Raw genomic sequence first — 26,783 nt, forward strand, 5'->3', positions numbered from 1 at the left:
CTAACGATCTTAAACTTTCGACACACTGACACACTCTTATCACGCTGTCACAATCGTCAGTTTTTCTCCGACGTAAAATAAATAAATAATTAAAGTAGCAGGCAATCTCAAAAGGAAAATAAGGAGAGAGAATCATGTATACGAAAGTCGAGCGTTTCGAGTACATATGCGTTCTTTTGGTGGCACTGAGAATTCTCGTTGATTCTCACGGCGCACCCAACACCGCATCCTGACGCTGTGGAAAAAGACACAGACGTCAGATTTTAAGGATAATGGATTAAAGACGATGTTTTTTTTTTTATGTATAGGCACAGCTCTGCAGAACCTGCTGCGTACTGGAGCGCTCCCCGTGAACATCTGTCGCAAATTGAGCAGATAATCGCGTATCGCGGTCTATCCCAGCAGAGCTTAAAAAATGCTTACGCTCATCAGTGTAACGGTGATACATTTAAGATGTTAGTCGAACTTGCTGTGGATATGCCGTATGCGACCTCGTCATCTTCGTCACGTCCGTCTTCTATTACGTCGGTATCTTCAAGCCTGGGAGATCTTTAAATTAAGAAGATCTTTATCGGTATTTATTGTTATCGTTGATAATCGGAATGCAACGATGATGATATATCAGACTAATAAAAAAAAAAACAAAGATTTCTCTCAAAAAACTAGAAATTACTACACTTTTTAGAAGCATTCATGTAAATCGCTAAACAATCGCCATTTTCATTGTCATCTTATTTTGCTGTTAAAACTAACAAATTATTATACTTTTTAGAAACTGTCACATTCGTACAAATTGCTAAACAATTATCGTTATCATATACATATATCACTGCTGCTATTAACATCACAGAATAACACCGATTATAGAACGATTAAGAATTTATCTGAGTAAATATAATAATTTCTAATTTTTTTAAGAGAAAATGTTTGTCTTACTATTTTCTTCTTTTTTTTAGCAAAAAGAAATAAAAAAAAAATACTTTAAGACTCCTCTTTACTCCTGGGTACTCGCCGCGGTCATGTTATAGCGAATCCGCTATTAGTTCGTCAGAGGTGAGAAATGACACGCTGAGAATTCTTGCATGCCATTTCCAAATAAAAAAGATATTAGATAAAAAAACAAATTGCTTTAACACACTTATAAAATGTTCCGGAAACTATCTTTTTCCTTGTTGACAGTTAATAAACAGCCGTAAAATGAATGTAATATGAAGCCGAGTCATGCACCCGCGCATAAGTCTGCATGACTTGGCTGTATCACATTTTACAGCTGTTTATTAACTGTCAAGGGAAAAGAATAGTTTTCGGAACATTTTATAATTATATTAAAGCGATCTGAAGTGTTTTTTTTAATCCAATTATCTTTTTATTTGAAAATGACATGCAAGAATTCTCAGTGTGTCATTTCTCGTCTCTGACGGCACGATGTAACATGACCGATGTAACATGACCGCAAATACTCAGTACGCACCTATTCTGTAATTCTTAACGACAGTGTCGTTAATGTGATCGTTGCGTAGGTGTACTATATGGAAAAAAAGCTGTCGTTAGAATTACTGAATAGGACTACAGGGCCACGATTCTGTAACTCGTTATGCTGTCGTTATGTGCTCATAACGACAATTGCGCAGGTATGCTATATGATAAAAGAGCTGCGCAATTGTCGTTATGAGCACATAACGACGCATAACGAATTACAGAATCGCATTGCAGGAGTCTTAAGCCCGTATCAGACTACCGATTGCAAAGGTCGACTCGACTGCCTAATACGAGTCGTACTTCGTATAGCGCAGTCGTCACACAAATAGATAGAGGGTCGTTGTGTGCGTAAGTGGAGAGGGAAAAACGCGGCTTAAATCTACCATTTCTGGGTACGACTACCGACTCTTATTGTTAGTAAATCAAACACAATGAAGTACCGACTGATTGAATAGGCAGCCTTTACAGTCGGTAGTCTGATACAGGTTGGGGATTCTTCAGCCGTCTGTATTATAAAATTATCATTTTCGTACCTCTAGTCTTTTATCGCATTAATTTAACAGAATTGAGAATATTTCTTTAAGATACATTTATCAATGATCCCCGGAAACTCCGATTTCATATGGAAAACATATAAACTGTGCAGCTTTTATATGAAGTACATGTTATGATGAGTTGACAGAGCGCGTCTACAACTTAAGATACCATACTGAGATAAAAGTACAAGTAAGAAAATCTATAATTCCGCAACTATTTCTCGTTTTCCATATGAAATCGGAGTTTTCTGAGATTATTTATGTATGTAATCGTAGAGAAGCATTTTCAATTCTGTCAAACTAATGCGACGAAAGACTAGAAGTACGAAAATGATAATTTTATCGATAATACAGACGGCTGAGGAGTGCCCATCTCGTTACACTCGAGTATCGTCGCTTAATTTCCACACGGAGAAGAATTTTTGTAAGAGAAGAATTTCGACTTTTGAAATTCTCGTAAAGTATAATGTTCGCAGCAATTTTCTGTAACGAAACAGTAACGAGCAAGAATGCTTATAAATGTCGATGAGGCGCGATTGTACCATTATTTTACATAATTTTGGTATTCGCATGACATTTTACAGTTTTAGTTCAGATTATCTTGTCCTATTTTGTTCACGTCGTTCTTGAATTCATTATGTTTCAGAAATGTTTAAATGTAGCATTGAGAATGTTTTTCTATTGCCCTCGCGAATCGCATTTATTTTTAATAAACGCGTTCGAAAGACATGTATCAGGATAATGCATTTTCGTACAAATTACGCTCTCGAGATCACTGAAACTTCTCGTCTCATTATTTTAAGCACATCAAGAAAAGAAAAGCAATTAAATTGAAATTACAGGAAATAACTTTACATAGTGTAAATAATGAAATAGAAATAATGTAGATGTTTGCAAACGATACGCATTCTCTTCGAAATGGAAGAAAAGCGTACGAACCAAAGACTATTGTTATTATTTTTTTAGTACTAATTACTAATAATTAAATTGTGTTACTCGATAGACAATTCTTAAACAGTATAACGTAGCAATTTTTGTTTGTAAATGTTGTGAGAGGGAGAGAGAGAGAGAAAGAGAGAGAGAGAGGGAGAGAGAAAGACGATTATGCGATGAATCCGCTTAAAGAAACAACGTATATTATACGTGAGTCGTTACAAATGTGTAATGTGCGTACACGTGTGTATTTGTGCGCAAATTACTATGTCAATTGCGATATTCCGCTGCATTACGAGAGTCACATTATGATCGTGAAGTGATCACAGTGTGGCGGATAACGAGCACGTGTTCATGGACAAAGTTGTTAAATGTACAACTGAAGTTTATTTTAATACGACATAATCTTGTTATCATAGTGAGGAATAAAATATTTCATATCTGTCTCGATCCTCCTACACATTAATCAATTTCGTCGCGTCGATTTTAATTCGGAATAAATCACGAATTAAAATTCTGCCGAGCTCTACTTGACATTAAACTGATAATTGTATTGTTGGCCTATTACATATTCTCGATGATTAGTCCCCGAAAAACCCTTGAAATCGATCTTGGAATGAATAACAATGCAATATTTATTCATACGTCTTCCTGAAGATTAAGTCCAAAATCGACTTTGATCTTACAATCTTGATATCTGTAACAAATTCCCCAATTAGGGGTTGGAGATTTTCTCTTGGCGAAAATATTGTATCACGATTTCCAAGAATCGATTCACATCTTGATGCATGTAACTCTAACAAAATCGAAGATTTTCTCTTAATATCACGAACGGTTCGGTTATATTTGTCATTTTAATTCCAAGTAGAGACTTCAAAGTACCACTGCCATTTGTATCACGAGTAAAGTGTCTTAAACTTTTCAGCTTTTTAAAACGCTGTTGTTGACTATCTTATATCGGGATGTCAGATAATAATACCCGCAGTGGGTAGGTAGAGCGGATTAAACTGAAAAGTCCTGTACCGTTTTGCTATTATAACAATAAATTAATGTTATTAATAAATAAAATCATGCTTAAGAAGATTCTGCGAGGCAAAATTCGTATTCACAAGTAAAATATTGTACCATTTGGCGATTATATTGAAATGGTATGTCTCGTTTCGAGTTTGGCGCCTTCCACGAATATCTTAATGCTGTACATCTTATTTTGGATTGTCTTTAAAAAAGTTGGTAATGCATTTGTAACTGCATCAATAGAACTCGAGGTCTTTGTATTTCGGGACAAGAAACGTTTCAATGGTCCATATCTTTGCTCTTGATGTGATAAGATTTCGCATGGAGTTTTGAAAATACTTAGATGAAGTAGCATCCATCTTGAGCAAAAACCTGTAGAAAGAGATAAGGATAGAGTAGGATATAAACCGACTATACAGCCGAAGTTTATGTCCTTCTTGAAAAGGTTCTGCGAGGAAAGATACGTATTCATAAGTAAAAAAAAACTTATTGTCATAATTGCAAAAAGGCACTTGCCTATTCAGTTTAACCCACTCTACTTAGCCTCTGTTAGAATTATTATCAGACACCTTGTATATTGAACGTTTGCACAGGATTTATTTGTAGGAGAGATCTGACGAGCGCATTCTACTCTGACTGCGTTCCAAAATTTACTGCCAGTGCTCAAAATCTATAGCGTATGTAAGTTATGTGTAACATTCATTGCCATACGCTGGCAATGAATTTTGAAACACATTCTCTATTATACAAAACTTATTTGTACAAAACTAAAAACGTGCCTTTTACTCGAGACGTCCTAAATCAAGAGGGACGTCTTTTAGTTTATAGTTGAGCGGAATGTTTGCTGTAAGCGACGATAAAGCAAATTGAGTTATAAATATGTGTTTTTTTTTCACGTATCTTCGATAGTTGGATGGGAAAAACGTGCACTCGCGATATCATACTTACTTGGGGGGGGGGGGGGAGGGGGGAGACAATTTCATGTTCTTGCGATAATCTTCCGGAATTTTCGCAGATCGGAATTGCGCGCCGAAGTCTTCGCACACTTGAAGGATACTTGTATTTGTCCTAGACATGGCATTCACATGTGAGTGCAGAAAATGCGCGATCGCGCTGTCGCGAAACTCTTCGGTCGACGTGAACTCGAGGAGTTCGCTTCACCGTTCCGCCCGCTTCCGACAATCGATTGGGATTAATGTGCTCGCAGGAAGGTAAAAAATACCTCTTTCGCGTTTGATTATTAATCTACGATACGAGTCACGGAAGTTACATGAGCGCTCGTGGAGAGTTGAGTTGTGAATGCGCACGTTTTTTCACGTATGTTCGATGATGTGTGAGTTGGATGAGAAAAATCGCGATCGCGATATTTAAGGCTGAGACTATTTTTTTAATTAATTGAAGATTCAGAAAAAAATACTCGACTCGCTCTCCTCGAGGATCGGTATCGTGTTTACAAGAGATGAAGAAATTTTTTTTCACATTCCCGATGATTTTCTGGAGATTTTGCGGATCGGGGTCGCGCGCCGAACTCTTCGCACAAGGAATACCTTGTATTCCTCTTGCCATTCTGCATGACGAAAGGATTCCTGATTGAAAGGGATCGCGCCGTATATCTTATCGTGCATCTCGGCAAGATTTAGCAATATGGGACTGGGGCTGGACTTGCAGTTTTGAGGCCACACGAGAGAGAAATCAGCAAAGTATATATAATCGACCTCAGTACAAAAAAAAATCGCTGTTAGTCCAGAATCCTTTTGTCGTGCGGACATATTGCGATACATATCTTTGCCACGAGCGTTTGATTAGCGGCGTATGTTACTCTATTGTACAAAACTTATTGATCTAAAAACGTGCCTACGCGAACCTGTTGGGGTGACACGAACGCGAAACGGTGTTTTCTAAAGATTTAGAAGTTAACTTGGAGATTTCGCTCTCCGCGCCAATAAGCATATCGCTATACTTTTGGACAATAACTAAACACGTACACGTCGAACTATCATAGCCGATTTGTGAGAGAGTAGATCGATTTTAAGTTTGGTTTATACGTACATGCACACGTGCATGCATTACATATGAAGAATGAAATATACAAGTGCCATAAAATGCTTGTTATAATTTAAACCCTAGTATGTATGGAATATTGTTTGGGGTTGGAGTTGTGGTGGAGTGTGATGTAAGGTTGCATGGTTGTTGAATGCGTTCTTCCTCCAAAAATATCATTCGCGACTCTCTGTGAGATAGAGACTCTCATCTTGACTCTTGGTGGGAGCGTCGATCGGCATTTGCCGTAGGAGTTTAGGGTTTAAATGAGTATTTTTGTGCGAAATTGTTTATAAATTTTATGTTAGTCGGCGCCGCCAGATGCTCGCGAGAGAGCGCGTTTGCCCGTGCGCGGCTGATTTTGGTCTTGATAGGGGTACACGTGGCTACTACAATTGATTTATAGTTAATCGCGTATTTAACGTCATCATACTCTTCACAAATCTTTAAGTATTAGACTGCCAAGTCGTAAGTCGTTTGACCAAAGCCGATTCCTAAATCTCTTCTCGTCCAACGTTGGCGTGGGAAGGAGGACCTGGACACCACTGGACACTGATGGAAGACCTCGAGTCAAGGATGTATTAATTACAGTCGATATTTGAGGGGTGATCCCGACGGCGAGGAGGTAGCGCTTTCGTCATTGTTAACGGTAATCTTTATTATAAAATCTTATCATAAGATCTAACCGTAACTACCTTTCCCTCTTTAACCCCCTTTTTTCTCCTTTTTACAGCGACGCTTATATACCGCTATCTTCGTGGATGCCCCCTCGATTTTCCCCTTTTTCATTCTCCGGCCGGCTGGTTCTTTCATTTTACGTAACGCCTGTCTTCCTTTTCCGCTTGTGTCTCTTCGTTCTCGTGCTCCCAATATCACTTCGTGATTTAGATTCAGCGACAGCTCGGTTCGCGAATAGCCACGACACGCCGCTACTCCGGACAATACCTTTGTATTACCTTTAATCCGAACCCTCCTTACCCAATGCGATTTATTTAAGATTCAATTATTAATTATTATTTATTTAAGATTTCTCTCCATTCTGATTCCGCGTTGACGTTTCATCGACTTAATTGTATTTTCTTTTGTAGGCTTATTCGGAGGAATCGCGCGACTCGCGTCGTTTCCCCTCGACCGGAGAATTGGAGATAATTGGACGAGGAGGTGTGTGTATTCTTGAATGACGAAGCCGGCGAGGAGGGTAATCCACGGCGCGTAACTCGAGGAGGGAGACGCGTGGTCTCGTGCCGGAGACGACGTGCGGGAGCGCGGTCAGTCTGAAAGTCGGAGCGAGCACGAGCCACGAGCCGCTAGTTACTGTCGGCTGACTCGGCGAGCGGGCGAGATCACGGGACCGAATCCGGCGCGGCCGTTTGACGTATCGCGGACAAAAACGTGGCGGTAGCGACCGTGATCAATGAGGAATCGTCTCCGGACCAGCGACACGGCGATCGACATGGGACGCCGATTATTTTAAATTCTACGAAGCGCGAATTCGTCGAACGGTGCCCCAAAGAGCTCGAGACAGCGCTCCGAGAGCTTCCTTCAAGATTAAAGAGACGCGGGTAGATCCGTTCGCAAGGAACGGCACAGGGGGTCATCCGGGGGGGAAGGGGGATGAAATAATCAGACTCACTTGCCGATTCAATTGGTTTGAAAAAAATCGCCTAATGTAACGCTCATCCACGTCGAAGTTTCGCGAAACTTGGATTCGCGGTGACGAATCCGATCGACCCTCCAGGTGCAAGGGCACAGGGGACCACCGCACCCAGTTCGCCGGTGAACTGGGATGAAGAATAACCGCGGATAAGGATCGACGCGCGGGCGCGATTTGCGATGATAAATCGCGAGCCGCGGTCGGGAGGAGCGTGTACGCCAATATCCGCTCGTCGGCCGTTCTCCGGATAGCGCGATAGGAACGGGAAACGGGTGTTCGTTTAACGACGCGCGCGCGGAGAACTGGATCGCCCGCCTCCTCCTCGCGCCGTTCCATTTTTCACGGCCGACAATGCGCGCCGGGTAAGGTGGTCCCGTGCGCCGCGCGTACGCGCGTGTGCCACCGCGTGTCTTCCTTTTTTTTTCTTCCTTCTCACCGGGAACCTCCGGACCGAGGGATCGAGGGAGGTATGCCCGTGTAAATTGGGGGGCTATCCGGCTATCCGGCATCGGAGCGAGGAATACGCCGCGCCGGCAGAGCGATCGCGGCAGAGTGCGCCGCGCCGCGCGGCTTTGTTAATCAACTCTGTTAATCAGTGTGTGTCAAGATTACCCTACATATCGTCCCGCCGGCGACTTCGTATCGCCGTAAAGAAACGCGCCTGCGGCTGAACAAAAGGTGAGATAACACCGGCGCGATTCAAGCTTAAATCGCGATTATTTCGATGTAACTCCCCCTTCCCGCTTTCCTCTCTTCTTTTTTCACTTCCGTTTTCTGGATTTGCGCGAGAGTACGATACTCCTCGCAAGTTAAATTTTTATCTCCGTATACATACCGGGGGCAACGCATTTTCCCTTCTTTATAATTTTAACAATCTCATCCGTCTGTCAAATATATCACCCCGAGAAGCAGACTGTCACAACTCAAAAATTCACAATTTTCAGGAGAGCAAAACAAATTTAATTTTTTAAATTGTTTTTTAATTAACTCTAACGCAATTACAATTACGATATTAAATGTTATAATGAAACTTATACTGTTTCTTGAAGAGATCTGCTATGGATTTACTTGTCAATTCACTCATATGGCACTATTCATCCAAGAAACCGCAACATAAGAATGTAAAAGAATAACGACACTTCTGCCCCGTGCAGTTGCATATAGACTTGTGACACTATTACGTAGAGAGGTAACGTTTTAAGCTATTTAAGTTATTTTTTATAGGCTTAATTAAAAATTGTTTGAGTTGTGTATTCTTCTCGGGTTGTAATATGTGAATTGCATTCCCTCCGATGCTATGCCCAGTAAGTAAAATGTTAGCAGCATGCGCACAGAAATCCAGAAAATTTGACCAGATCCAAAACCAAAGCGCGTGGCATCCTTCCTTCATTCTTTTTCTTTCCCTCCGGATAGCCAGATAGGATCGAGGGAGTTAATACCTGCGTAAACTCGTGTTCTGTTGACAGAGCCCGCTGACAATGGTTGCGTTCGCTTTGGGCGCTTTCGTGCTGAGTCTATCTTTATTGCTCATTACAGTCCATCCTTATTGCTAATTACATATTGAAAAAAGATGGAGCGATGCTTTCAGCACGAAAATGTCCAAAGCGAACGCAGCCAATGTGAGCAGATTAGTAACAGAAATCACGCAGACAAAGCCAGCTGACAGGCGATGTAAACAGGCAGCAGGGTTTCTGCTCTGCCAATCTGCTCATCCTACCTGTTATTCTGGTTTGACAACAGTTTGACACCATCTGATACAGCAGCTTCCCTGTGAAATTTGTTGCCTTTTTTGGCACCAAAAATTTACTGCAAGATCTGCTCAGAATCTGTCTGTGCAGGTTTGGCTATTTAAGTAAATTCACTTTTGACGGAAAATGTAGAAGAGCACATTGTTCCGCATCGAGAAGTATTATTATTTATATGTTTTGTTTCTATTCTCACTGAATGAACGTTTACCACAGTGAAATTCTTTTTACATCGGCAACAAGCGGCCGCAGAACGGCCTTTCTTCTCTTCCTCGGTGATGTCAGGCTTAATCGAGCGTCAAACCTCTTTTCTTTCATCGTCGCCTGCCGTCTTGGGACTTCTTCCCCGCTTCGGGTTTCTTTTTCCCTCCGCGTCGCCATTCGAAAAAGCGTTTGATGACGGACAGGTGTGGATCGCGGGACGAGAGCCATCGCCGGTTTGCTGAAGTGAGCGAACGGGTTAATCTCCCGTGGTTAAGCGCGTGTAGTGAATACGCCGAGGCTTATGATTACTGATCGACCAGTCCACATGGTTACGCGTGGATGTGGCATAACGGTCGCTTGTGCACATTTTCACACAGTGCGCGGTGCATATTTTCTGAAACCGAGGCAAGGCCGAAGGCTTTTGCATCTCGCGCCTGCACGTTTCGTCCGCGCACGTGGAGGACGATGATTGTGCACGTGGCAGAGTGACCTCTCTTTATTTTCCTAGCGAGGACACGAGTGAAAATTCCATTACGGCGAGATTGAGATTAATTGAGATCGCGCTGCGAGAGAGCTTCATTAAAATCCTCTCAAACTCTTTTTATGAATTCTCTAAGGGCCAATTTCACCAACGTCGGTTAACTGTAACCTTCCGCGGTTAAACTCACTCTTCGTCTCTGTCTAACTGCCCCCTTGGAAAGAGACGAGGAATGAGTTTAACCGAAGCTTACAGTTAACCGACGTTGGCATAAGTGAAGTGGACGAAAAATTGTCAATGATCGCGAGGGAAATGAACGTAAGACTGCCGTTTCGCTTAGGCAATCATCACTGTTAAATATTAAAGGACGAAGTTTAAACCAATACTTTGAGTTAAATAACATTTTGTTATTTTTAACTACACGTGTGTCGAAATTTATTATTTTGATACAAAATACAGTATTATTTTAACTCCATTGGTTCAGTTAAATTAACAGTGTTTTAATTAAATTAATGACATATTGAGTAGGAGCAGTGGCGACCTACAGGAATGATTAAAAATGGCTCCAATGGAGTATAATTTGACACTATGAATGTAACAATGAACGTATCGATAAAATGCCAGAAGGTCTTGCACGTAGATCTATTCGATTTATCGCACGTGATTAAGCTGTTAACTGTCTAGACCTCCTCGGCACGAGTACGTTATCCCACTTTCCTCTCGTACGAACGGTATTCGCGTCAATATATCAGAGCTTCGTATTATAAAGCGACGTGTCAGTATCGCGTCCCGTAACATTTCGCGGTTCCCTGAAAATCCGGATTTTCCGTACTCGCCCGACTGGGGCCCATCTGACTGGTTTCAAGTCTGGAGTGACCCGGTTTCAGCCAGTGGTATTCGGGCCTCACAAGGGAGGTCTACCTGAGTGTAAATTTGTTTTTCAATTTCGTTTATCTTACCTAATAGAACACCTTTCAAAGTATAACACGCTAAGATCATAGACCAATGTAACGCTTGATAATCGAGAAATAGACCCATGACACTTTCAACAAAAAATTACTTCTTTTCGAGCACAAGAACGAAATTATAGCTTTGAAAATTTATTATGGTAATCTTATTATCGATTGATTTGCAGACTATAAATGGTAGCAGATTTTACTAGTATTTTTTTCGTGAAAATCACACTGTTTATTTTCAATCTTGAGATGTTTGTTTCAATGCTCGTCGGACAGTGTCAGATTATTTAACTTATCTATTACCGCTTCGTTGAAAATGGTTCAAAGTAGAGCCGAAAAGCACGATATATGTTATAACTTTATATTAAATGTAAACTTAATTAAATGTAAACTTAATTAAATGTTACATAACGTTAACTCACGCACAACTAACCGAAATTCTAGAAATAAAAAGAATTCGGGGAAATATCAAGGTTCAATCTTTCCGAGAAATCAGCGTTTTTTGAAGTTTATAGTCATTCGTGGAAATAGGGATAAATCTAGAAATTGGACATTTACTTATCGAGTCTCTTCGCTGTTGTGCATTTTCAAATTTTTTTGAATCTTCCATCGTTATAATCGTGACCAAACCATGAGAGCGTTCATGGGCGTTTGATGTGCTCCACCCGCATCATCTTGCCTGCCTAACCGAGTGCGTTACCCCCCTGAGAGGCCTGCTACCCTGATGTGACATCGACATTACCTGGATGGCGATGTACTCGTCATCCCCTGAATACCGCAGAGAGTTTCGGTGAAGGAGCTATCGCACATGTTGCCGCCAGCTCTGAAATTAAAGACAATTCATATTAATTAGAAATCCTGTTATGCCGATCAACTTTGGGATATTCAACATTGTAACGTGACAGAGCAATTTGGCAAACGGGATCGTATTTAGCGTTCAAAAGACTACCAAAAACGATTAGTTTCGTTCTTGTGCTCGAAAAAAAGTAATTTTTTGTTGAAAGTAATCATTAGCCTATTTCTCGATAACCGTTACATTGGACTTAGCGTGTTATACTTTGAAAGGTGCTCTCTCTGTTAGGTAAGATCAACGAAATTGAAAAATAAATTTACATTCAGATGGACTTTCTTTGCCAGTCCAACGTTCGTCCTTGCATTATCATTATGGAGATGCAGAATTTGACTCTCGACCACGACTGATTCTTCTCGATTACTTTCCCGCGATATTTAGTTAGTTTCCCTCAGTTAAAACGTTCAGAATCCATTGTTATTTTCTCTCAACATTCGATTGATCGATGATTCTGTTTGATCAATCCTTATTATACCGACAAGATAAAGTGCTTAAATTTGCATCCATATGATTCTGTCTGGATCGTTGTAATAGCACGTGGCTATAATCGCATCGAGATATCTGCAAATCGCCACGTTCACTTTCGTACGAATGCACGATAAACACAGGGAAATCCGCGGATCGTGAAATCGCGATCCCACGCTGTTAAACATTAAAGGATGAAATTTAAACCAATACCTTGAATTAAATAATATTTTTTGTTAAATGTTATTTTTAACTAGCATGTGTGTCGAAACTTATTATTGTAAAATTTAACACAAAACAGTATTATTTTAACTCTATTAGTCTAATTAAATTAACATTGTTTTAATTAAGTTAACGACATATTGAGTAGGAGCAGGGGCGACTTATAGAAATGGTAAAAAAAATTATTCAAATATAGAGTATAATTTAACACAACGAATTTAACACTGCATGTGCGTTGATATTTGCGACATGTAAATTTTTCAAATCCGCCTCGATATTGAAATGTATCTTTCCTTACGTCGCTATTTAAAAAAGGATCATATCATAACTGATATTCGATACGATAAGACGTATCGAAAGGCATATCGAGATTGAAGATTCCGTTAATGTCTCACTATTCCTTTTGACATTACGCAGCAATATGTACATTCTTTTTCTACAATATTCTATAATAATTACTCCAGCCCGTCGTAATTGCCGGCACGGCAAAAACATGCGCACGTGTCGTTTATACTTAGAGAGTAGCTGATTACGAGCGCGCGGTAATTACTCGCCCGACACACGTGGCTACGCGCACCGTAAATTAAAGTTCTACGACGCTCGCGATGTAATGCCACGCGCTCGACGCTTGAAGTCGCGAATGAGATGTTCGACCCCCCGAGAGACACAGAGGGGGAGATCAGTCGGGGTACAAGTTATCTTGATTACAATTATCGACGACGAGCCCGCGCGAGCCACGCGGGGATTTATCGTGGCTTCGAGCCATCGCTTTAGGGATAACGAATCCTTCTCCTCATCTTCTCCTCGCCTTCTTTTTTTTCCTTTCGCCTCGCGGAAGTCATCGGGAGCGCGATTCTTTAAAGTACGGCGCATTATAACGATACTACCGTTAAGCGCGAGTATAGGAGGCACTAGGTCAGGAATTCGCTGCATTTTGATGCGAAAGGAACATAAAATATCCATCTGTACGTGGATGCATATATTAAGATCGGTGCAACCTCGCGGTTGCAAACTCTGCAATGTCCGAAGCAAAAACCGTATAACGTTTTGCGTTTATCGTTGAAATCAGTTCGCTGCAACTCAACCGTGAACTGATTTTAGGCGGCAGACCTAAGAGCACTACTTCATTTATCGCACGACAAATTTTTCGTATTAATTGGGAAGAGTGGAAGACTTAACGACGGCGAATCCAGAGGAGAGCTTTGCGAATTAACGCAGGGAGAGCTGAGGGCGTCGATCTGATAAAGCCCGTATCAGACTATACGGATTGGGATTGGGATTGGATTGAAATTTAATCAATCAGAATAAAGAAAACTGATCTCGAGTTTAGTGAACTTTACTACTCTGATTGGTCAAATTTCACCGAATGAACAGGAAAGACGCGATAAAATCGATCAATATGCGATAGCAATAACAACGATGAACCTTCTCAAAGTATAATATGTCTCTCAAAAACTGGCACCCTTGGTATTATTTTTACAATAATAAGAATCCGTTCGCGTGAAAAGAATTCCTCAAGCCAATCACCGACATCTCGAGTCGGCATTTTAGCGGCCCGATGATTACCGAAACGGTTATTCGGTATATTACCGAATTCTGCCGTTTCATTCCTTTCTCGCGGATCGCCTGCAGGAATCAGGATCTTAAAAACCGACCCGGTTTTTTTGCGAGCTAACTAACGGTGCCTCGTCAAAAGCGCGCGCGGCCCAATATATACCTATCAGTACCCGGACCTGATTACCCAGAGTTTAATTTTGAGGCGCGTCGGCCGCGCGCGCGCGGTTGCGCGCCCCCCTCGCAAAGAACACGCACGACACGGCGCACATATCGAAATATGGGGGTCAATCGTAATTCGTATTCCGAACGATGACACTTAGCGGTCGGCCCAACCCTCCTCCCCATCCGCTCGCCGAACTTCAAGTCTCGCCACGCATTAAACAATGTAGGCCATTCAATCTAGATCGAATCGTGTTGATCCGTTTCCGGTGATTCCACTGATTTCTCGAGGAAGATAATGCGCAGAAACGTTACTTCTCTCATCTTTTTTTTTGTGAGGGTGATGACCGGTTTGTTACAACAGTCGAGGCACGATTGCGTAAAACGAGTTAAATCCAAATTTGGGCAGGTTTTATAAAAAGAAACGATACCGTGGTACGAGGGTATTGACCCTTCTCGCGAATTTAATGCGCCGAAAATTCATGCCGCAATTACAGAACCGAAACGCTCATTGACTATGTATATAGTTGCGTAAGATCATATCAATGTAATTTATTTCCATCAATTCAAGATGTTGAGAAAGACAATTATATTGATGATATCAATGTATTCCCAAGAGATTTAAGGAAAATATTACATCAGCATAATACCAAACGCTATCGATAATTAATTTAAGATTAAGACACAATAAATTATATTATGTATCAATATCTTAGCTCGGACTTACGATGGGGTTAGCGGTGCTCGCCTAGGTAGTACATAAAACTTATAATGACTTCATGATGATCACTTTTAAAAATTACATAGACATGTTCAGATAACTTTTAAGTGATAATAAAGTCACGATGATGTCATTATGAGTTTTATGTTCCACCTACACTACTAAATATTAAAAGATTAAATTTAAACCAATTAATACCTTGAGTTAAATAACATTTTGTTATTTTTAATTACTATGTGTGTCAAAATTTATTATTTTAACACAAAACAGTATTATTTCAACTTCATTGGTTTAGTTAAGTTAAAGACATAGTTTTTTTTTGTAGGAGTAGTGGCGACCTACAGAAAGGGTTAAAATGACTCAAATTGTGTAGAATTTGACACTACGAATTTAACAGTGTGAGCGCGTGAGGCGAACAGCCCATTTCAGGGGAAAAGGAACGAGTGCGACGGTATACGGACAAACGCGACTTGCATTTTTCTAGGGCAACAGCCCGGTCATCCGGTTCCTCTTGACCACGCTGTTTTGCAGTTTATATACTGTTACACACCGATCAAAGGGAGAAGCTCATTTCGCGGTAGGGAGGCCGGTCGTATGACCAAAGCCTAATGGACTCGCGCACGTAATGTCCCGGTGACCGGCAAGCAGACACGGCGACGAGATGCGCGTCGTCACGCAGGTTCGACGTAAAGGGAGAGGAGAGACGCGTGTATGCCGCAGCACGTAGTTCGCGATAACGATCGACATCGCGTTCCGCGGCGCGTTCGTCATAATTAAGACGGTGCGCCGCGTGCGATTTCGCCGTGTATGTGTGTAAGTTATGATATCCTCCGCTGGCGTCACGTAATCGCGTAATATAGAAACGTAATGGCGGTAATATTGTGATGAAACGAAAATCCCATGAATGTGATTTCTTCCGGATTCTCACTCACATGTTAAATATTAAAAGATGAAATCTAAACCAGAATGTTGAGTTAAATAACATTTTCTTATTTTTAATTACATTTGTGTCGAAATTTATTATTTTGACACAAAACAGTATTATTTTAATTCCATTGGTTTAGTTAAATTAACATTGTTTTAGTTAAATTAATGACATATTGAGAGTAGGAGTAATGGCGACCTATAGAAATGATTAAAAATCACTCACATTGAGTCTAATTTGACACTACGAATTTAACGTGTCAAGTTCATAGTTTTCTAATGTTTAATTCAAGTGTTCCCCCGAATCCCCAAGTCTCCAGCTCCACGAAAACTCGCTCCGTTCTCCGTCTCAGCTGTTTACAACGTTCTCCGACATTTATCTCAGCGAATAATTCTCACATCTCACATTCGAATTTTCATTCAACGTGATAAATGGGCGTTTAGCTTATCGGCGCGACGAAGGGGCACAGTTATCCCCCTGAGAGGGGATATCCCTCTATCCTCCTTACCCACAAATTAAGTTTCTAATTGGCCGAATTGGACAGCGCGAGGTGCACTACCCGTCCCGAATATCAATCAGGGGAAAATTTTCTCGCGCGTGCCTCGTCCATTCTTGCACGAACCAGGATGTGACTATGCCGCCGCTATAACGACAACGACGACGAAGAAGCAGACGCGCGACAAAATCCATCGGCGATACCTGTCGCAGAAGAGTTTTTCCCTGACGCTTCAATCGCGGTACACCGCGGGTACCGTAAGTCTCGTGACTGCGATACATAGCAGTATACGCATGCATCGTCGCGGGATTTATCGCAAATAATTCCGCGGGGTCCGTCGCGCGGCCTACTTGAGGCGCCGGCGAGCCATCAGGAGGATGAGAATTATTATACGCGTTTCGTTCGCAAATAAAACGATTAATCTAATCTACGGTCCACCGTCGATGCTGTCTGGTACCTATTTAGCCCCTCCCTTCCCCCCTATGATCGCGAATTTATTCGTCTCTCGGAGAGACGAACGCGCGAGAACGATGAACTTGAGGATCAAAAGAAATCTCAATCGCTCTAATTCGTACAAAGGAAAAGAAAAAGTATCAAATCAAGACTTGCATATATAACCGTGTATAACGCAACAATCTATAATCTTGAAGAAAACTTGCTTGAATGGAGTCATTTATATCTTAATTCAACCAAGAAAAAAAAATTGAAATAAAGTTAAAATTCTTATAAGAAAATTATAGATAGTTATTGCTTACTATTTGTTGTTGCTACAAGAAACAAAACAGTGGTGCTAATACTTCCAAAGCCAAATGTCATACGAGAAACTTTGCTATCTGTTTTAACTGTTCAAGAAAAAAACAAGTTGTCATGGTCTGAATAAAATATAGTAATAAATATCATATTAATAATAATAATAATAATAATTATTATTATATTTTACTTAAACTATAAAAACTAAAGTTTCTCATATGGCATTTTTCTTTGGAAGTATTAGCACCACTGCCACTGTTTTGTTTTTCTTAAAACCTAGTGCTTCCAAACTTTTGAACGGTAGTGTAAGCTTTTCGATACTTCTTTTTTTCGGCGTAGGTTTCTCCGGTAAATTCGCGCGTAGAACGTTTTCGTAATTTGTCTCTGTGTAACAATACGCTCATATAACAGGTGTCTCGTCGCGACAACTTGGACAGCGCAGGATGTCGCAGAGAGGACGTCTTCTGTTGCAACTGCTGCTCGGTCTGGTTGTGCTGAAGGAGTCGTCCACGTCCGGCGGTGCCGGTGGTACCGTTCACGAGGGCGAGTCCTCTTCTCGCCAGGCACCGCATCACCGACAGAAGAGGGTCTTCTGGTTCACGAACGACGGTCGTATCGCGCTACCACCTGGCACCGTGATGACAATCACGCCAACGTTGGCGTTGCCCTTTGTCCGGCACCCGCCTTACGGCTTCCTCAGCAACATGACCATCAGTCTGCCGTTCACGAGTGAGTTTGTCCGTGTGATTAACCCAGAAACGGTCATCTTATTTTCTTTTTTGCATAAACGATCATCGGGGGTGACTTGTACAACCCAAAAGTCATTATTATTATAATAATTACATATTGAATATTTTTCATTGTTCTATAATTTATTAGTATTTGAGGACAGTGTGTATATAGATTTATTCAATATATTTAAAAAAAAAAGTAAGGAAAAACAAAAAAAATATTTTAAAAAACGAAAAAAGTACGTTAACACTGAAACTACCAAAGATTTAACCAATATACCTATATGTAAGGTCTCGTACGTATTTCTACCGAAAGGATTAAAATGAAAAAAGGAGAGAGAGAAAACAAATTAATTATCTGTATATTTCAATAAAAGTGAGGGAAAATTTCAGAAATTGTGACGTTCTAAAAATAAATAATAATTATTTTAAAAAATGTCAAAGTCATGTTGGCCTCCTTGATAGTTCTAGTGTTAAAATTATTATAATGTGAGCTTCATTTTTTCGACACTGAGGATAATCATCCCAGATGACCATTCCCGGATTGATCCTACAGAAAATCGCGATATTAGAATCATCACGCGTCTTTCTTTTCCAGTCGACTTCGATAAGCTGGGCCTGACGGATAACGAGAACCCGTACGGCGCTTTGCCGCCGAGCTTCGACAGGAAGCTGAAGGGCCGGCAGGCCGGCATGATGATGGCGGATTTCATCGCGGCGTTTATCAAGCGCAGATTACACAAGCGGGATGCGACGGAGATGCCGAGAAATGCGTTCCACGGCGGCGAACGGGCCCTGCTTTACGGCACCGCCGAGGATATGCTGAGCACGCTGGGAATGAACGGGAAAGCGTGTCTGTTGAGGGCGATCTGCGAGGTTCAGGGACACCATCTGAACAACTTTGGGCTGATCGGTGAAATGCTCAAGTTATTCTTCACGTAAGTGAAGGATAAACATTCCGGACTCGCGTAGAGCTTTAACGCGGAAACGGGTGCCTGGTTTTTTTCTTCTTTTTATAAATTGTCACCTGAGATGATTTTTACATCTCAATGAAAAGTCATTGTTATTAATTATATGTTTATGATTGTTCTATGTACGATAATTTATTAGTACCAGAACACTACGCTACGCGCACGCCATTTATTCCGTTACTGTGGCATGAGCTTTATTTTTTCGATACTGTGAAAATCACCAGGCGCCCGTTCCTGGATTAAAGTATATTGGAAAAGCGCCCTGCCAAATAATTTTGTTCCGTAACTGGAAATAGTTATAATAAACCGTATAAAAAAGCGTGACGTTAAATACAAACGTTTTATCTTTATAGCGCCAGCCGATCGCCGTTCGCAAATCTCCTCAAGGAATACGTCGAGGCGGAGAACCGCGGGAAATTTCATGGCGAGTGTTGGCCCTACTTCAAGGACTGTCCGAAATCTTTATTTCTGCCGTCCAGCAACAAGTATCAGTTAGTAATGTTCTGATAATAAGAGTGAAAATCTCCCAAAATTCCTCGATTATTATTATCGTTTAACAGAAATTGATATCGTAAAAAAAATTTTTAAATATAGCCCGCAAATTACAACCGTAAATTACAAGATTAGATTTTTACTTTGATCAAAGTATCCCTCGAAAAGCTAATTTCGCTAATCTGTTCTTGTTCTTAATCCTTATTACGACATTAAAGAAACTGTGTCTCTGCTTTTCAGGAAAGATTCGTTGCACGAAGAGGAGGAAGAGGAGGATGAACATTGGAATCAAATCTCCAACGATCTCGACGAAGAGCCTCTCACGAGGATATCGGGGCATAACACAAAGGACACCGTACAACCCATGTAGTTTTAGTATAGGTAATTATAGTTGTTCTCGGTGGTCCACGCGCAAAAGTCTCGTCCTCCCTCTCCCGAGCGCAGATTCTTTCACGAATTCCATTCAAGTAAAATAAGAATTCTGTCTTAAAGAGGGAAGGGGAACTGACTTATCCTCATTACTGTTAATCATCATCCAGCAAACACCAAGTAACATGTACCCTACGCACCATGTGTTAAGTTACATGTTGATTGGTGTTTGATGGGCAGTTTTTGTTCGGCCCATAGTCGATTGACTCTGAATCCATCGCGTACGAGAAGATATCGTTTAATTAATTAAGCTATAGATCGGAAATCGCAATTAAATGATGTGCGATTAACATGCCCTGTAAATACGGAATCGCTGTAAATGCGAGACGCACGGGAAGAATTCGTACGACCCTGGCGAGGAAAGGCTGCTAGATAACTAAAATAGATAACAGAGCGCGTGGATAAAGAGATTACCATTATCGTGACCATGATAATATGATAGATTGAATTCTTGGCCGAAAATGTTCGTATAACGCTACATACATGTACATACATACCATCCGTAACACGAGAAACTGTCAGAAGTTTCGGCTAGTCGCCGGCATTGTAAAACACGTGACGCTAACGATTGTTGTTTTATATGCTTTGTTGTTTTGTACAGCATGAGAATAGCCATATAGCTATAGCTGCGTACGATTGTTCGTACAGGATCGCGAGGAGAAGCACAGATCAACGATAAAGCGTCGGTCTCGTGCATTTGTGTGTTCATACAGGGATGAAAGTAGAATAATAAGTATTTCCTCTCGCATGCGTAGGTGATATAATTTATTAATTTGATTTACATATTAATAATTAATATAGATATATATTTCGAGTGAATCGTTGTATATATAATTGAACTCTTGTTAAACGACTATCGAATAATTCTAATTTAATTTCTTTCACACATAATTTTATACGATAAGTTACGATTTATAATCTAAGTCTTGATCGAAATTTTAAGCTTTTAAGCTTCTTCGTGAGATTCTGGACATTGGCATGCGGACACTTTTGGGACAATGTCCTGTACAATGAGGCACTATCACGGCACGTACCGGATATTCGAGAATTCCGAAACGCGACACCCTGCTGCCATAATATTTTTACGGCCGCGCCGAGACGCCCGCGCCCGGAGAAAAAGTGAAGAATTCGCGAGTCGTCAAGGGGACGACTCGCGACTTCTCCGGCTCGCATCTACCGGGCGCCTCGGCGCGGGCGTAACAATATAAATATAGTAATATGTATTGGTACAGTTTGCTTCATTACTGAATGTAAAATGGAGCTATTTATGAAATATTGTCGCGTGGACAAGTGTAAAGTATAAATAATAATTACAATAAAATATATTTTCTAGAAATGCGACTTTCTATGTACGTTCAACGTAATTCTTTCGTATAAAAATAATAATAATAATATGTACAGAGATGAGAGAGAGAGACCCCTGTCCTCGAAAAAAATTTATAGATAAAAATATAAACTGCTGTGATAAATTGATAAATGAACTATTACACACCATAATTCTTGTACAACATAATATGTACTAAACAACGGATTTAACGAACATATTTTTTCGAAATCATTAAACTTTTTTAATTAAAATCTTCTTTTCCTAATAAACGCTGAAGATGGCTCGAAAAAAGAGCCGAAACGTTCGTCACTGTTAAATACACGTATTCGTTTTATTTATTTGCGCATCACACGTTCCGTGCCTGACTCGCATTCGCCGTTAAATCTCTGACACTTTCACGAGTCTAATTATATTATTCATTAAACTTTTATTTTTTGAACTTTTTATTATTTCCGGCAAGCGATACAAGTCAACACGAACGTCGTTCTATCTTTCTTTTTTGGCAATGAGTAACAAAGACGAAACGAGACACTTTGTGTCGACTTGCCGGAAAAGCTCCGCTTATCAATTTTATTGAGCAGATTATGGGATATAGATAATTATCACGATATGGATTATAAGGGTGTCTGGCAATTTTTAAGAAAGCTAACGTGTGAAGGTAAATTGGTTCAAACTGAAAGAAAAAGTCACGTACCATTTTGTAAAATTTGCTATAGTTATTGAGTAATGAATTGATCTGTTTGAGTCAATGGGCGAGTGGAAAACGATATACCGGACTCGGTGGGCACGTGAAAAGGCTTTGTTAGGTCTCTTAGCAATGGTGAACATCATCTTGAGGACTAATCTGACAACAATAGGTGGAGTCATGCAGTGAAAAGGTGAGATGAAATCTTATGGAGCTAATGGAGCCAACTAACGCCCAAGTAGCAAGATGACATCTAAAGAAGTCTTATTGAGACGTTAAAGATATCATTAAGACGTTATTATCACTCATCCAATGACGTGTTAGTCACTCTGCTACCAGGTGGGCGTACAACGTACCGGTGTACCAGCGTAAGGAACTTGGCCATTCACAGGTTTTACGCTCGTTTTCGTTACGCCAGTAGTGCGATTCTTTAACTCGATCGTTATGCGTCGTTGTGTGCTCATAACGACAGTTGTGCAGCTTTTTTATCATATGGTATACCTGCACAACTGTCGTTATGAGCACATAATCATGTAAGTTTTACTTAGATACTCTAATTTTATATTTCCTTTATTTTATTTAAGTTATCACAATACAAAAGGGAAATTCTTTTTCTGCCTCTAGTCTTCAGTTTCTGACTTGCGAGCACAGTGTCATGAATTGCCTGTTGAATGTGAGTAATGTATATACGCTTGAAAAGGACCGGAATCTGCGGTCGAACGTAGCGTTTTTGTGATCAATAAAATTTGGCCAGTTGGATCGATCATAATACCTTTAAGCCTGAGAGAGAGAGAGAGAGAGAGAGAGAGAGAGAGAGAGAGAGAAACTACATCGCTCTTATTTATATTACCAAGTAAGTATTATGTATTATTATCAGATTACATATAAAACTACGTTTTAATAACTTTCGATTCAAGCGCATTAGTAATGTTGAGAAAATTAAAAATATTTAATTCAGATGTGTATAATAAGTTCTTGGTAAAGAATTAAAATTTGCCCTTTCCCGATCATTGTAAATATCACAACAAACAAATATAACGGAAACCTCGATGTCGAATTATATTCTAGTTTCTTAATTAAAATTTACGTATTGTGTGGATCTAACGTTAAGACGAACTACGATAAAGACCATGTTTCTCTACTTTTTCAGGAAGATTACAAATAATAGAAATTATTATATTATAAAAATGATTCAGTTCAAAGTGTCCGCACCATGCAGTTTGAGCTTATTCAAGGAACTTGTGATGAGGTATGACAAATCTAGGCTGACAGTTAACATAGATGTACCGGTTGTTGTACCGACATACAGGTCAGCATAACGGGTTGCCCATTCGTGCAGGCGCACATGGTCGTTCACAGCTGCGTAGGCTTCGGCACATTATAATCACTCACATATAATGCAATGCGTCAAAGTGAATACAGCTGTGAATGACCATGCGTGTCTGCACAAATGGGCAAACCGTCATACTGACCTGTATACCATTGCAACACCCTCTACGTACCACGCTGATATTCACTGAATTCTCGGATTATACAGGCTGTTACGTTTTTACCGGATATGATATTAGAGAGACTTTAAATAAAGTAGAAATTTGTCTCAACAAACTATACATATTCAATTTAAAGTTTAAAACTTCGGCAAACGGACCAACCTGTAGAGGCCCTCCACCACCCCCGCCGACTTTAATCGGCGGTCCTCTTTTCTTTTCTCATGTGTGCTTTTTTATTATTTATAATTTTTTCTTCTCATAGAAATTACATTTTAAAAATTTATTTTACATTAAATTTATTTTACATTAAAAAATAGAAAATGTACAGAATTGTTGTACATTTATATAAAATACAATAAATTTAAATAAAATACGTTACAAAGAAATTCGAGATATTTATATATACTTACATTTATATTACAAATACATACATTTGAGATATTTTACTAATGCCAGATTACATAAAGGCGTTCGAAATAAGTATAATAATATCAAAATTTACTACTTTTAAATCAGGAATTTGATTAATGCAAAAACTACAAAAAATAAAACATCAACTTTTTATTACTAAATGTTCTTATTATAGAAAAAAATCCCAGAAATTTTGCGGTTCAAGTCAACGATCAAATAAGAAATAACTAGACCACCGATTTTATCAGAGCAAGTCCTTCCGCCGATGACACGCCCGTCAGTTGCTGATGACGTAGAGAAGAACGACTCTTAAGATGGAAAGTGAGCTGAATATACCTTGATTTCTCGAACCCAGAGAAATCAAAAGATCGAGAAAAAAAGTTTAATAATAACCAGTTGAATGTCAAGGGCCCCGCTGCAGAAAGGAATGAATCCCTGATCTTCCGGATTGCCCCCGATAGCGGTCATTTCAGCAACGAGTTAACGACAGTCGTTTTTTAAATCATTGCATCCTGACCGTATAACTACACTTGAAATATTCTTCCATTATTAAGGTGTATTTCTTTCTTATTATAATTAAAATATATATCCATTACGATATATATTTCTCCAACATTTTTTCTGCAACATTTTTTGTTTTCTTCTCTTTCTAAATGTATTCTTTATTTTTTGTCTCTCTCTTTTTTATTCTTTTTCCTTTTTTCTCTTTTTCTTTTTTTTCTTTTTTCTTTCTATTTTATAAATAGTTATTTTATCCATATCTACTTTAATGTATTTTCATCAGCAAAACAGAAGCATGACTGATATTAGCGTTAATGGAAGAATATTTTATTAAGAAGAATAGAATCTTTTCTTATATATATATAATTCTAATTAATTTCGCGAATTGATGTCGCGTACTCGTGCCGAAACCACTGCTTTCGAGGATCCGAGATATAAGAAAACCAGAGATTAATTCTGGTTCCGCAACAGGGGTCTTCGATTTTCAACGGGGCAACAAACTAATAACTTTCCAAATTAAAAATCGTTACGACTCCCCGTCGCGCCGGTACGAACTTATTTCTTAACGGTCACCTGACGCGAGGAACAGCGAAAAAGCCCGAAATAGCGATCGTATCCAACCACATGGAAATGCGGTATATAACATCGTAAAGTATCGAATATTTAATAAAAACAAAGTAAAATTTATAAACAAATTCTTCAAAATATATAATTTTCAATTAATAACGAATTACAATAATTAAAATTACAAAATTAAGATTACATTTTTCAAAATTATTACGAATTTCGTATCTCATAATTTTGAAAAATATAATCGTAATTTTATAATTTTAATTTTTAGATAAATGTCAACTTTTGCAAGCAAGAAGCTATTATTCTAGGCCTCCACCTCCTCTCAGGCTGCTCGAGATGTCAGTTACTGTTTCCTCGATGCGAAGATACTCCTTCCCGCGTGGATATTTTCTGTAACATAAAAATAATCGAATCGACTAAATAATTGTCACGCACTTCGAACATCTTATTCGTTATTACGATTAATGTTTTCCTAAATTACTTCTTTGAAAAAAGTCTACGTTAGAATCAACTTGAATCAAATTTTTCGATTTATTTTTTTTTACTAATTTATATTCCGAAACACGGTTTAATGTAGCAACTAAATAAAAACAAACGAAAAAAAGATTCTATATCTTTAGAAAAAATAAAAAATAACACTTACCAGAAGTGTTAAGTACGCCGATGCCCGATGCCTCTCCTAGGCCTCCACCTCCTCTCAGGCTGCTCGAGATGTCCATCGTGTTCCCTCGATGCGAAGCTGATGGTCCTTCCAGCGTGAATATTTTCTGTAACATAAAAATAATCAAATCGATTAAATAATTGTCACACGCATCGAACATCTTATTTATTATTCAGATTAATGTTTTCTTAAATTACTTATCCAAAAAAGATCTCTACGTTAGAATCAACTTGAATCAAATTTTTCAAATTATTTCTTTTTACTAATTTATATTTCGAAACACGGTATAATGTAGCAACTAAATAAGGATAAACGAAAAAAGGAATTCTATAATAATTCTAGAAAAAATAAAAAGTAACACTTACCAGAAGTGTTGGTACGTTGATGCCCGATGCCTATCCTAGGCCTCCTCCTCCTCTCAGGCTGCTCGGAATGTCAGCTACGCAGGATTCCCTCGCTGCTCCGATGTCACGTTCAGCGTCGTTATTTTCTGAAATATTCAAATAAACGATTCGATTAAGTAAAGACAGAAGAGATAGAAAATTTTTGGACATAAGTAACATAGTACGTAAAAATCAATTACACTCACCACTTTCTTTCAGGCTGCTCTGGCCGCAAAATCCACCTCCACCTTCGGGTCAAATAGGAGTCTCGAGCCACATTGAGACTCTTGGCAATGCAAAGAAAAATCAAGAAGCCATTTCGGCTATATTGCATTAATTTTACGACGTTGTTGCAATATAGTCGAAATGTTTCTCTCGGTTAATAGAAATGTAATTGCTAAAAGGAATTAAAATTTATTCTCTACCTTTTTTTTTTTTTTTTTTACGTGGTGGAAATCTTCGAAAGACACCCCCGCCCTGGTGTAGGGAGGGGGAGTGTCGGATTCTACGCGCACGCGTACCACCGTTACGAGGGGCGCTTCAGAGGACCGAAATCCCCTGAGTCTCCCTCAGCGTGGCATCGCGCGCCCATAGCCTACCGACTAAAACCACCACGAGCGACCCTGATCTAACTTTCTAAGGGTGGTGGGTGTCGATCCGCAGACACACGCACCGCGCGACTCTACGCCCTATAATCCACCCGTAATCTCGCAGGGTTGGGTGGGTGTCGATCCGCAGACACACGCACCGCGCGACTCTACGCCCTATAATCCACCCGTAATCTCGCAGGGTTGGGTGGGTGTCGATCCGCAGACACACGCACCGCGCGACTCTACGCCCTATAATCCACCCGTAATCTCGCAGGGTTGGGTGGGTGTCGATCCGCAGACACACGCACCGCGCGACTCTACGCCCTATAATCCACCCGTAATCTCGCAGGGTTGT

The 26,783-nt window shown here is 39.9% G+C and overlaps 2 protein-coding genes and 1 long non-coding RNA gene across 4 annotated transcripts in view; 2 read left to right on the forward strand and 1 right to left on the reverse strand.

The window, feature by feature from the left end:
- LOC139821711 (uncharacterized) overlaps positions 1–4,840 on the forward strand; it is a 40,275-nt gene extending 35,435 nt beyond the window's left edge. For both annotated transcript variants that reach the window (XM_071792977.1, XM_071792976.1), the window contains one exon: positions 309–4,840. In XM_071792977.1, coding sequence (XP_071649078.1) covers positions 309–555 — 247 coding nt within the window. In that variant the 3' untranslated portion in view covers positions 556–4,840. The remainder of the gene's footprint in view (positions 1–308) is intronic.
- A 2,455-nt stretch (positions 4,841–7,295) lies between these two features.
- On the forward strand, positions 7,296–21,537 carry LOC139822320 (uncharacterized). The gene is made up of 5 exons (XM_071793929.1): positions 7,296–8,334; positions 17,596–17,913; positions 18,514–18,853; positions 19,240–19,377; positions 19,619–21,537. The coding sequence occupies exons 2-5, from the start codon at positions 17,628–17,630 to the stop codon at positions 19,746–19,748; spliced, it is 894 nt and encodes a 297-aa protein (XP_071650030.1). The 5' UTR covers positions 7,296–8,334; positions 17,596–17,627; the 3' UTR covers positions 19,749–21,537.
- Positions 21,538–22,675: 1,138 nt separating this feature from the next.
- LOC139821937 (uncharacterized) lies at positions 22,676–26,628 on the reverse strand. The gene is made up of 4 exons (XR_011734392.1): positions 26,045–26,628; positions 25,821–25,945; positions 25,438–25,561; positions 22,676–25,184 (listed from the first exon to the last, which is right to left on the reverse strand). It is a non-coding gene; the product is annotated as an uncharacterized lncRNA (long non-coding RNA).
- Between the last annotated feature and the right edge of the window lie 155 nt (positions 26,629–26,783).

The sequence above is a fragment of the Temnothorax longispinosus genome, chromosome 11 (assembly GCF_030848805.1).
Source record: "Temnothorax longispinosus isolate EJ_2023e chromosome 11, Tlon_JGU_v1, whole genome shotgun sequence".
In the NCBI taxonomy this organism is placed as follows: Eukaryota; Metazoa; Arthropoda; class Insecta; order Hymenoptera; family Formicidae; genus Temnothorax; species Temnothorax longispinosus.